Source organism: Barbus barbus, assembly GCF_936440315.1.
Source record: "Barbus barbus genome assembly, chromosome: 10".
In the NCBI taxonomy this organism is placed as follows: domain Eukaryota; kingdom Metazoa; phylum Chordata; class Actinopteri; order Cypriniformes; family Cyprinidae; genus Barbus; species Barbus barbus.
The window spans coordinates 1,875,901-1,886,595 of record NC_136738.1 but is presented as its reverse complement, the minus strand read 5'-3'; the positions used below and the strand labels follow the sequence as shown (position 1 = coordinate 1,886,595).

The 10,695-nt window shown below is 37.5% G+C and overlaps 1 protein-coding gene across 1 annotated transcript; it reads left to right on the top strand.

The window, feature by feature from the left end:
- The first annotated feature begins 1,235 nt into the window (after positions 1–1,235).
- Positions 1,236–9,747, top strand: LOC306875824 (UPF0524 protein C3orf70 homolog B). The gene is made up of 3 exons (XM_079426570.1): positions 1,236–1,576; positions 1,884–2,078; positions 9,041–9,747. Exons 2-3 carry the CDS (start codon positions 1,895–1,897, stop codon positions 9,616–9,618), a joined length of 762 nt encoding a protein of 253 aa, XP_079282696.1. The 5' UTR covers positions 1,236–1,576; positions 1,884–1,894; the 3' UTR covers positions 9,619–9,747.
- The last annotated feature ends 948 nt before the right edge of the window (positions 9,748–10,695 follow it).

Sequence of the window (10,695 nt, the reverse complement as noted above, 5' to 3'; positions counted from 1 at the left end):
TATGTCCAAAGATGGTGTAGAAATCAAACTATGAAGACCATATTATTTGTACATGTACATAGAGAGATCAGAATTTTGCATCAGTACTTGAGTACATGATAAGAATATATCGTTAACCCGTTTAATCCCACATTTTTCCCAGACATAAAAATATCCAAATGATCTCTCATTAGTAACCCTTTGAAATAATCAATATTTTTTTTTTTTGGAAAAGTGTGTGAAAAATTGTGTTTTATGACCGGTGGGATAATGTGTGTATTGAAATAACATATTTCTGCAGCCATAAAAAATGTTATATATCTTAGCCCAGCTATTTTAAACTCTTTGATCACATTCTAGGGTTACTATTATGCATAAAAAACCCTTATACGACATTGATAGGAACAATGAGATAAAAGACAAAAAAACTACATCAATATTGTACATTTGAACTTTTAATTTAGTGCAATATTTTGTCATCGCAGCATTTTAGTGTAACTGGATTTATATTGTATAGGCTACCTAAATTCACTGTTATCCCACCATCAACATATTTACTCATTCTATGACCACACAACAAAACTGAATATATGTGAATTGATAGATTAATATTAGACACCTTAAAGATAATGAGTGCTAAAAATCTTTGTCATATCTTTATGTTAACACACTTTACTAGGCTTTTGTTTTGGAGCTTTGATGCAGTTATGATCTTCTCAAGCTGCAAACAGGAAATAATCTGCTCTGGTCGTATGACAACTGCACATATTTAATTGAGACCCTTTATTTTTTCCATATTTGCTGGAAGTGCACTAAAACATTAGTCAGTAAAGCTTTAAGAGCTTTATAAATGAAAACCTTTTTTATGGTCGGTGGGATTAAATGGATTAAACAATGCATTTTTACGGCATTGTTTTAAATGTTCACAAAGTGCCGAAAACTTTCCAACATTTCATATATTTGCTCTGTTTTTACCACTATAATAATTACCTACCAAGGATAAATGTATAATATAGTTTTTTTATTATATATATATATATATATATATATATATATATATATACACACACATTTTTTTATTTTTTTTTTATCTCTCTAAAGCTCTTTCTTTGTTTCTTTGTGCACCTTACAATACAATTACTATGTAAATGAGAAAACCTTAGTAATGTCTCTCGGGGATTATAGCGCCGTCTGCTGGTCACGTGTCGCCACTGCCGCTGTGTGCAGTATAATATCTGTCCGCGCGCGAGGCGAGCAGCTCAGTCCCGCAGCAGCGGCAGCAGCGCCAGGAGCTCACGCGACACCGGCCTCTTGTTTCACATTAGTTTCAGTCTGTGCTGCTTTGATGAGCTTTTTCTCCTCTTTAAATAGCCAGCGCTGCAGGACCCCTTCACATGCACGACTGTTCCTCAGTAGAGATCTGGCAGCCACCGGTGTTTTAACAATTGATATTTCTCTGGAAATCTATGAAAAGCCAAGGATTATCCTCATCGAGAAGCAATTTGTCAGTTTAATATGGGAAAATGTCAGGGACAGGGATGTCGTGTGATGGCAGGAAATCATCATCATCAGCTGTAAGTGCTCAAACCTGAACAAGGTAAGCAAAACCAAACTCCATATACTTGTGTAGTTCTTATTATGTGAGACTAACACTCTGCCCTTCTTCATTTATTTTTAATACAGTAATATTTTACATAACTGCAATGGTATCACATGGTAATATTATATAATACTGTAAAATAAAATGTGAAAACAGTATTACATTTGGTATGGACTCTTTCATATAAAGTAAGTGTGTCCTAAATAAATAGTATTCCTTAATATTTTAAACTAAAACTTTCCAATTTGTAATGCATGTTAAGTCAGTAGGTAACACGGTGTATTTGCATTGCATGTCTCTTCAGTTACAGTAACCATGGCTTACACCGGAGCTCAGAAGGCTTTGAAGAGCGATAAGTTAGATGAAGCTCAAGCTCTGGCCAAAAGCTGTGCTGGCAGGCCGGACTTTCTTCCCTGTGATGGACTGTCCATCTGCGCGACACACAGCCACGGAAAGTGTTTCAAACTGCACTGGTGCTGCCATTTGGGCTGGTGTCACTGTAAGTGCCCAACTTCTGACATGCAAATGCATTCAATGCATCACCTGATAATACAATAAGTGTCTGAAATGCGGAGTAGTACAAAGTAGCATTCACGCCACACAATAAAGGGACAATAATGCAGCTGACAGTATGATTAATAAAGCTCACTGCCCAAACATGTAGTAGAATGAAATAATTCGCCATCAATCATCTTGCAGGAAAATATAGTGAATACATGCACAATATTTCATTTTATTCACTATTTTTATGAACCTAGGATTTCAAATATGGCATTTATTTGATAAATATAAGGCGCTGTGTTTATGATGGCACAACCTTTTTTTCTTATTTACTGTCACAGCTGCTTTGGGAACATTTATGAGCTTGTGCTGTCATCAGAAACTGTTGTCTGGTGTCGCTTGGAGGCTTTTTCAGCATTATATGGCTTCGTATGTTTTTGAGAATTTCTTAGTAAGCAAGATGTGTCAGCCATGAATATCTCGCCAGAAATATCTCCCCAGCAAATCCAGCGTGAGGGTTAACCTTTATATTTGACTTTATCTAAGCAGACCTCACCCCACCTGAACCTTGACGCCACCTCTATATTCTCCAGTCAGTTGTTATCTTGACACGACCCTGGATCCACCGGCCATCAGCGTACACACAGGAAGCGACAGCTCCTTTAGCAGGATGTTCACTTCCTCTAGTTCACGTCCTTCTGAATGAGTTCAGCTCCTGAGTGATTGTAAAGGCTTTCGTTGTGTTTAAGGGAGGTAAATGTCAGCGTGAGGGAACTGTGTGAACTGATCAAACGGTATTTAATACCCTCTCATGACACTTCCGTCAGGGGAACTGAACTTTATTGAGTTCAGCCGTCAAATAATAAAAGAATATTATCCTCAATGGCCCTCAGAGTAGGTTCTACACACAGATTTTTTTCTACACCATTATTTTGGTGTAAAAGCTGATCAGGTAGCTTGTCTATGTTTGTGATTACTTGTACAGCTCAGAATGGGTACTCTAATTATGTATTTATTTGATCAATAAAAGCATGTCTGTAAGCATAAATTCACTGCAGAATGTAATACTGGTCTGCAAATGCAGCTATGCAACCTGCTTTATGACTACTTCATCATTGTGTTAGCATATATTGTGATAGTGTAATAGTTTTTACCTTTCATTAATGCACACATGAGATATGAAGATGCAAAATAATGAATCTGGACTATAGGATGGTGGGAGACACTCAGTGTTTCTTAAATACGTGTATGTCCTTTATCAGTCTGTGCACACTATGACAGCTTTAATCTAGCGTTATTGCAATAACAAAGCATTATGTTAATGCATGCTCGTGGTTTATCAGCCAGCACACTTGCCCTGTGATATAACTACTGACTGGTGCGCCATTGTGAGAAGCACTAAATGTACCATAAAATTACAAACACAGCATGCTCACCCCGATATGTATTGTTTAGTATGCCTGTTCTGTTAAATAATTAATGGCTGGAAATCCTGGATCTCTAATGCATAACTGTGTTGCAGACCTATAGCAAAAATGGTAACTGCTATTCACAACCCCATCTGTGGCTCATTATCAGGTGGAGCACTCATTATCTTATGAAAGATCTACAGATCGTTCGTGGAGAGGTACACTACCGTTTAAAGTTTTTCCGAAATAAAGTAATACTATTATTCAGCAAGGATGCATTAAATTGATCAAAAGTGACAGCAAAGGCATTTTTAATCTTATAAAAGATATCTATTTCAAATAAATGCTGTTGTTTTGAGCCTTCGATTTATCAAAAAATATGAAAGAAAAAATGTATGGATGGCTTTTCACAAAAATATTAAGCAGCATAACTGTTTTTAACACTAATAATAATGTTTCTTGAGCAATCAGCATATTAGAATAATCATGTGAAACTGAAGACTGGCGTAATTATGCTGCAAATTCAGCTTTGCCATCACAGGAATAAATTATATTTTACAATATATTCAAATAGAAAACAATGATTTTGTATTGTAATATTATTTCACAATGTATTTTTTATAAAATAAAAGCAGCCTTGGTGAGCATAAGAACAATTTATTTAAAAAAAAATCTTACTGACCCCACTGAATGAGTACTGAGATTGTGCTCAATGCCAAAACAACATAAATCCCCTAAATCCTTTCAAATGCGATTCTGTTTCCATTGTAGAAAGTCTTTATTGTGTCTTACCTCTTCTTAGGGTGCAATGAGAGCCCCTTTCAGGACATCACTGTGTTATGGTGTACATTGTGATGATTTATTAATATTGCTGTTCCACAGCACCACAAGTGATACAGTTGGCTTTGCTCAGCTGTGTTTGACAGTATCCAGTCATATTTTGAGTAAATCCAGGGCTGTGGTGAGAAAGCAGAAGCTGTGAGAGTGGCGTCTGTGCTTCAGGCTTGTACGTGCTGCTTAGTGATGTTATGTGGCCATGTGTGAAACGTAGAGAAGGAAGCCTCCTGTTTCTGGCACTGTGCCTTCAGCTCCAGCTGTCAAACATTGATTTCCTCTGTGAGCTCTGTTCTGGCTTGGAGATCCGGTTCTTTGTCCAACAGATTTATAAAACAAAGAACTGAAAGAAGTCTGTAAACGAATGCTGAATCGTACAAGCGGAACCTCTATTGTTGATTGCACATGAGAAAAGTATTGCGAAATAATTGTGTTCCGCTGAGTTGAGATAGTTTGCTTCATTTGCACTTTTCACAGGACATGTTTGGAATCTCATTAGAATGTAATGAGTTTGTTTTGCTTTTGTGTTGCTTTTGTTGTCTTTGCTTTTCTCGGCAAGATATGTTTATTAAGTTCTACTCATGAATTTATTACAGAAATCATATTAAATCTCAGGGCTACAATAATTGTGTGCTTAAAAAGGTATAAAGTTGTTTAGCAAAAGCTAAAAGGTGCATCTTTGTACCTGATTTACTCCTAAATGGTGCAAGGTACATATTAACACTTTAAAAGAACATATTAGAAACCATATTTAGTTTTGTGCTTTATCTTTTTGTGCTCACAATTATCTTGAGGGGTCATTTACACAACATATAGGTATGCGTGAGTTTCTTTACAAAGTGACAACATCTACTGGCCTGGCATGCATAATACAGCGTTTTAGTCATTTTTGTAGCTCTGCGTGGAATAACTTGGAAATCTTTGCATTAAAAATATACTATATTATTACATATTTTTATTACACTATCTCAAATACTGTAAAAGCTACTCTCATGCCGTTTTAAAATGTGGTTTAGTTAGTAGTGTTGCTACATTTAGTCAGTTAAAACCTGGCGCAGTCATCTGTTTGCAGCACCAGACACAAGATATTTGACAGTTGCTGTCTTATACTTTCCTAAGTGTCCCCTATAAATCCATTCTGTGGAAGTAAATGGGATGGATGGGGTTGCTGTCATATGTTATCTCTGTAGAGCTGACTTCTTTATAATTCAGGGGATGCTTTTGTGAAAGAGAAAGACGGAGATTGAGCATGCGAGAAAGACACTTAGACAAAGAGACACAAGACGAGAGAGTTACTGTCAAAGGCCATGAGTGAATGAGTGGATGTTGATCTGGGCTTTAGATAACAGGAGATTAGTGTTGTCATAGATGTCCTGATCATACCCCGGCTGAATTCTGCCAGATGTGTGGAACGGAAATGAGCTGTATGGTGCCGTATGTCCCTCCCTCTCTGGACTTTTTTTTTATTTGGACAATTTTTCAACAAAGCACTCTCCTGAATCACAAAATGACAAATGTGACCAAAAAATTCCCCTTGATCAAACTTCTGATATACTGCCTGGCCAAAAAAACAAAAAACAAGTCACCGTCTGGATTCAAATTTTTTCGAATTTTAAGATTGAATAATTATTGCAGTGATTATGTTTCTGGCTGACTGACCCTAACTGATGCAGTGATTAGCTTTTTATTTCTCAAACAACAATGTTGGAAGATGTACTTCTGCCCATATTCCAAGATAAATCCAGATGTCAAGATTGATCAGGCTCAACTAATGAAAGATTGGCCACCTCGGAGTCCTGAGCTTGACCCCATTGAAAGTCTTTGGGATGTGCTAGAGTCGATTTTACACTGCCTGTCCAAAAAAGTTGCACTCTTGAATATTTCTTTGGACCACCTTTAGCTTTGATTACATTGTGCATTCATTGTATGCAACATCACACCATTTATTTCCATCAAGAGTTGCAATAATGTTTGGCTAAGATCTTGTATTGACAATGGAAGAGTCGAATTACTCTGTAAAACTGACTCCAACAAAAATGCTGGGTTAAAAACAACCATTTCAGGGTTATTTGGCAACCCAGCACAGGCTTAATATTGGACAGAATGCATGGTGGGTTGTTTTAACTCAACTGTTGTTTAAAAATTGCTATAATTTTTACTGTCTTAAAATGGGCTGGAAATTAGAAATCACACACAGAATTACTAGAAATAACAGTAATAATCAAAAGATGAACATTTATTAATAAGCAAGAACACCCATGGACTGTCAGACCTCTGTTGTGTGTGTCTTGTGTTTCCACGTGCTCCCTGTGTTTCCGTGCCCATATTTGGTTTGTTTCCTTTCCTCGTTTAATGTAATTAGTAGTTTATTCTGTTCCAGGTGTGTTTCGTTAATTATCCTGGTATTTAAGTCCTGTCTGTGTTGTGGTATGTCGTCTGGTCAACTCGTTACTCCCCGGTGATTGATGCCTGCCCTGCCCTGCCCTGCCCTGCCCTGTCCTGCCCTGCCCTGCCCTGCCCTGCCCTGCCCTGCCCTGCCCTGCCCTGCCCTGCCCTGCCCTGCCCTGCCCTCATTAAAGAAGGTTATTATTTGAGTTACGTCCTCGTATGCGTGTTTCTTGTTCCTCCCTGCTGTGTGCACCGTGACAAGGACAGAAACATGAGACAAATTGAATTGCGATCCTCAGACCACCGCCTTGCGTTTCACTCTTAGATGAAAGATGACTGATACCATAACCAGCCCATGAACAAACAGTACTGAGATTAGAGAACATATTTTAATATAAAAATAAATTAAATTCAGTATTATAACAAATAAAATCAGTTAGTTATTCTTGGCAAATGGTGTTTCCATCATGCGAGACGACTGTTGCTGACACGTTTAGCTGACTGACATCTCATCCCTGTATGTTGTGTTGCATAGAATAAAATCATTTACAACACAGTAAATACCAAACCTTTATTTAACTGAAGAAGTGCAGTAACCCCACGCTGGGTTGTTTAGTCATAGTTTCAGCTGTCATTGACCCAACGGCTGGGTAACACAAAAACTACCCAATATATGACCCAACAGGCTTAACTCAGCGTACCAAAGACTTCCAGTGAGGCTAAGCTCAGGACTCCCTGAACCATTATCTCACAATTATGGTCCAATAAATCTTGACAATGTCATTGTGGAATATGAGCATGTTGTATGTCTTCCAACATGGTTGTACAGCCAACAGATTAAACATGTATTTCACACATTCGATCAGTTGTAGCTTTTGATGTGAATGGATGACACACTGTCTTTTTTTTTTGGTTAAAAAATAAACATTGCCCTTAATAAAAAAGACGTTCACAATAAACGTCCACACATACATATCAAAGCCTATTGAACATTCAGCTGCTTGGCTGTGGGGCTGTTTCTCATTTCATATGCAGAGAGGTTAACCAATCACAATAGAGGTTATTTTTGCATAGAAATATTATAGCTACAGTAAGATGCAAAGGCAAACGATCATGTTCTTTGTGGACTATGATAAAATAAAATGCTATAACGTGTATAATAAGCCCTGTGTAATTCATTCTGTAGTATTACTGCACTGTAATACAACCTCAGTGGATTAAAGCATAACCTATTTGGATTATTCATTTTTATCTCTGACTACTCTAAATGTGCACAGGTTTTTTATTATGTAAAGAAATATGTTTCAATGAAATTACTTTTGACACTTTTAGATTTTTGATTAGTTACTTTTATGACAGCATATCCAAAAATGAACTAAACTAGTATGTGCCAGTAGTATTCATCGGCATGTAGATGCACGCCACAGGTTTTTGAATAACTTTCTCTGTGTGAGATATTGATATGTGTGGTTTAATAAAAACAAAACAGATTGATTTGTAAATGATGATACTGCAGTGCACTGCAGACTGAGACTGTACATAATGAAGCATCCTGTGCATTTTAATGCATATTTTATTTTAATTTTTTTCTGGACGCCTCAGTTATACTTAAAGGAACAGTTCTCCCAAAAATAAAAATTTGCTGAATATTTACTCACCCAGAGGCCATCCAAGATGAAGATGAGTTTGCTTCTCCATCGGAACAGATTTAGAGAAATTTAGCATCACATCAATTGCTCACTAACAGATCCTCTTCAGTGAATGGGTGCCGTCAGTCCAAACAGCTGATAAGAACATCACAATAATCCACAAGTAATTCACATGACTCTAATCCATCAATTAACATCTTGTGAAGTGAAAAGCTGCATGTTTGTAAGAAACAAATCAATCATTCAGACATTTTTATCATCTGAATCAGGAGAGAAATATGCACAGATCAAGCACGGCTTATTGGTTTAGTTGTTTCTAGAGTGAAATCATGTGGATTAGTAGTGTATTATTGTGATGTTTTCATCAGTGGTTTGCACTCTCAGTCTGCCGGCACCCATTCACTGCAGAGGATCCATTAGTGAGCAAATGATGGAATGCTAAATGTCTCCAAATCTGTTCTGATGAAGAAACTAACTCCTCTATGTGATGGCCTGAGGGTGAGTACATTTTAAGCAAATTTTTGGGTAAACTATTCCTTTAAAGCTTTGCTACCTAAATATTCCCAAAGCCTCAGATTGATTTTACTGCTTGCTTCAGTCTTCAGGTAATACAATTTTAATGCACAAATTAGTATGTGCTTTGACACATCCAGGTAATGATCTCCTTTTACTCTGTCCAGGTAAATATGTCTACCAGCCCATGACCAATGTCGCTCAGCTACCCAGCACATCTGTGCCGGCTGCTCCATCTGACTGCACCGACACCATCGATCTGTCCATCTCTCTGACTGAGCGCTTCCTCCGCATCTCCCCCTGTTTCCTGCCTCCACCTTGTCCTGAATCTCCCAAATACTGCAACATTGCTGAACTGTTTATCGATGACTACATTGTCAAACGCATAAACGGCAAGATGTGCTACGTTCAGCGGCCCCCAGTTCACACGGAGGCCCCTCCCACTCCACCTCAAATAAACCCCGCCTCTCTGACACCACAGAAACAGCAGCGGACTGTTGAGGAGACTGTTAAAGGACCAAAAATGGGCCACTGCTCTTCGCCCTCCAACTCCGAGGACTCAGGGATCAACGCGTTGGGAGGACACTATCTGGAGTCCTGTGAGGAAGAGTCTGAGGAAGAGGACGAACTTAGCACTGAAGGACACTCCAGTCCAGGAAGTCTATGGGAACAGGATGAATGCACCCTACTGTCCCCTTCCAAATCCATTGTGGAGATTATTGAAAACATTGAAACTACTGTGTGATATTTGCTCTCTCTGTTCTTTTCACATCTTTCTCTTTGTCTGACAAGATACACTCATTGTGTTAAAATATTGTATGTCGAGGAAAATGCTACACCCATAAAGACAGCTCTATGCTTTACATTTGTCTTTAATCTCTGTGCTCGTTTTTATGCCTCACGTGGTCCTTAATTTGATGTTAATCGCAGTTCTTGACGTTATGCAATATGAAAGACCTCTTGGATAGAAGTGAACCAAATACCATTATTGACAGTGTTGTGGAAAGTTACTTTTAAAAGTAATGCATTACAACTAAATATTACTTTTTATGAAAAGTAATGCATTGTTACTTTTGCGTTACTTTTTAAATCTGGGCAGGGCTTGCTTGTTTGGTTTAATACAAAAAAGTTATATTTTTGGCAAATGCAAAAGCCTTTTCACACCAAAAGTGAAATGAATACGCCTCAGGCGTTTATCTAGAGTACTTTTTGCTTATTAGTATGGTTGAATTGAAGCAGCAAAGACATTGGTTAATATAATGGGATTAAATACATAACGGATATTTGTGTTATTTAACATTTAATTATTGCAGGTTTGCATCATATTCTGAGTTGCATTTCACTTTTTATTCATCTTGAGGAATACTGAAGTTTTTTTGCGAGTGAGATGAATTAATGCATTTTTGCAATTATTCTATAAGTTACGTCTTACTCCCAATTTCTCTCAACATGTGGACAGAAGAGCTGGCAATCAATAAATGGGAAACAAGTAACTGGAGTTACTTATTTGAAAAAGTATCATAGATATTTTCTTGCAAATTAAAAAGTAATGCATTATTTTACTAGTTACTTGAAAAAAGCAATCTGATTACGTAAGTCGCGTTACTTGTAATGTGTTACCCCCAACACTGATTATTGCACAAATGGTGTTCTTCCCTTACCTCAATTCACTACAGTAAGGCATAGTGAACTGAGGTTAAATCATCTAAAGAGAATTGGGGCTAATTTATTCCAAATTAAGTATTTTATAGTCATGTCAATACTTAGAAAATATGGTTAGGCTACAGTGGTGGCTACTTTATGCTACTTGCTCCGATAGCAT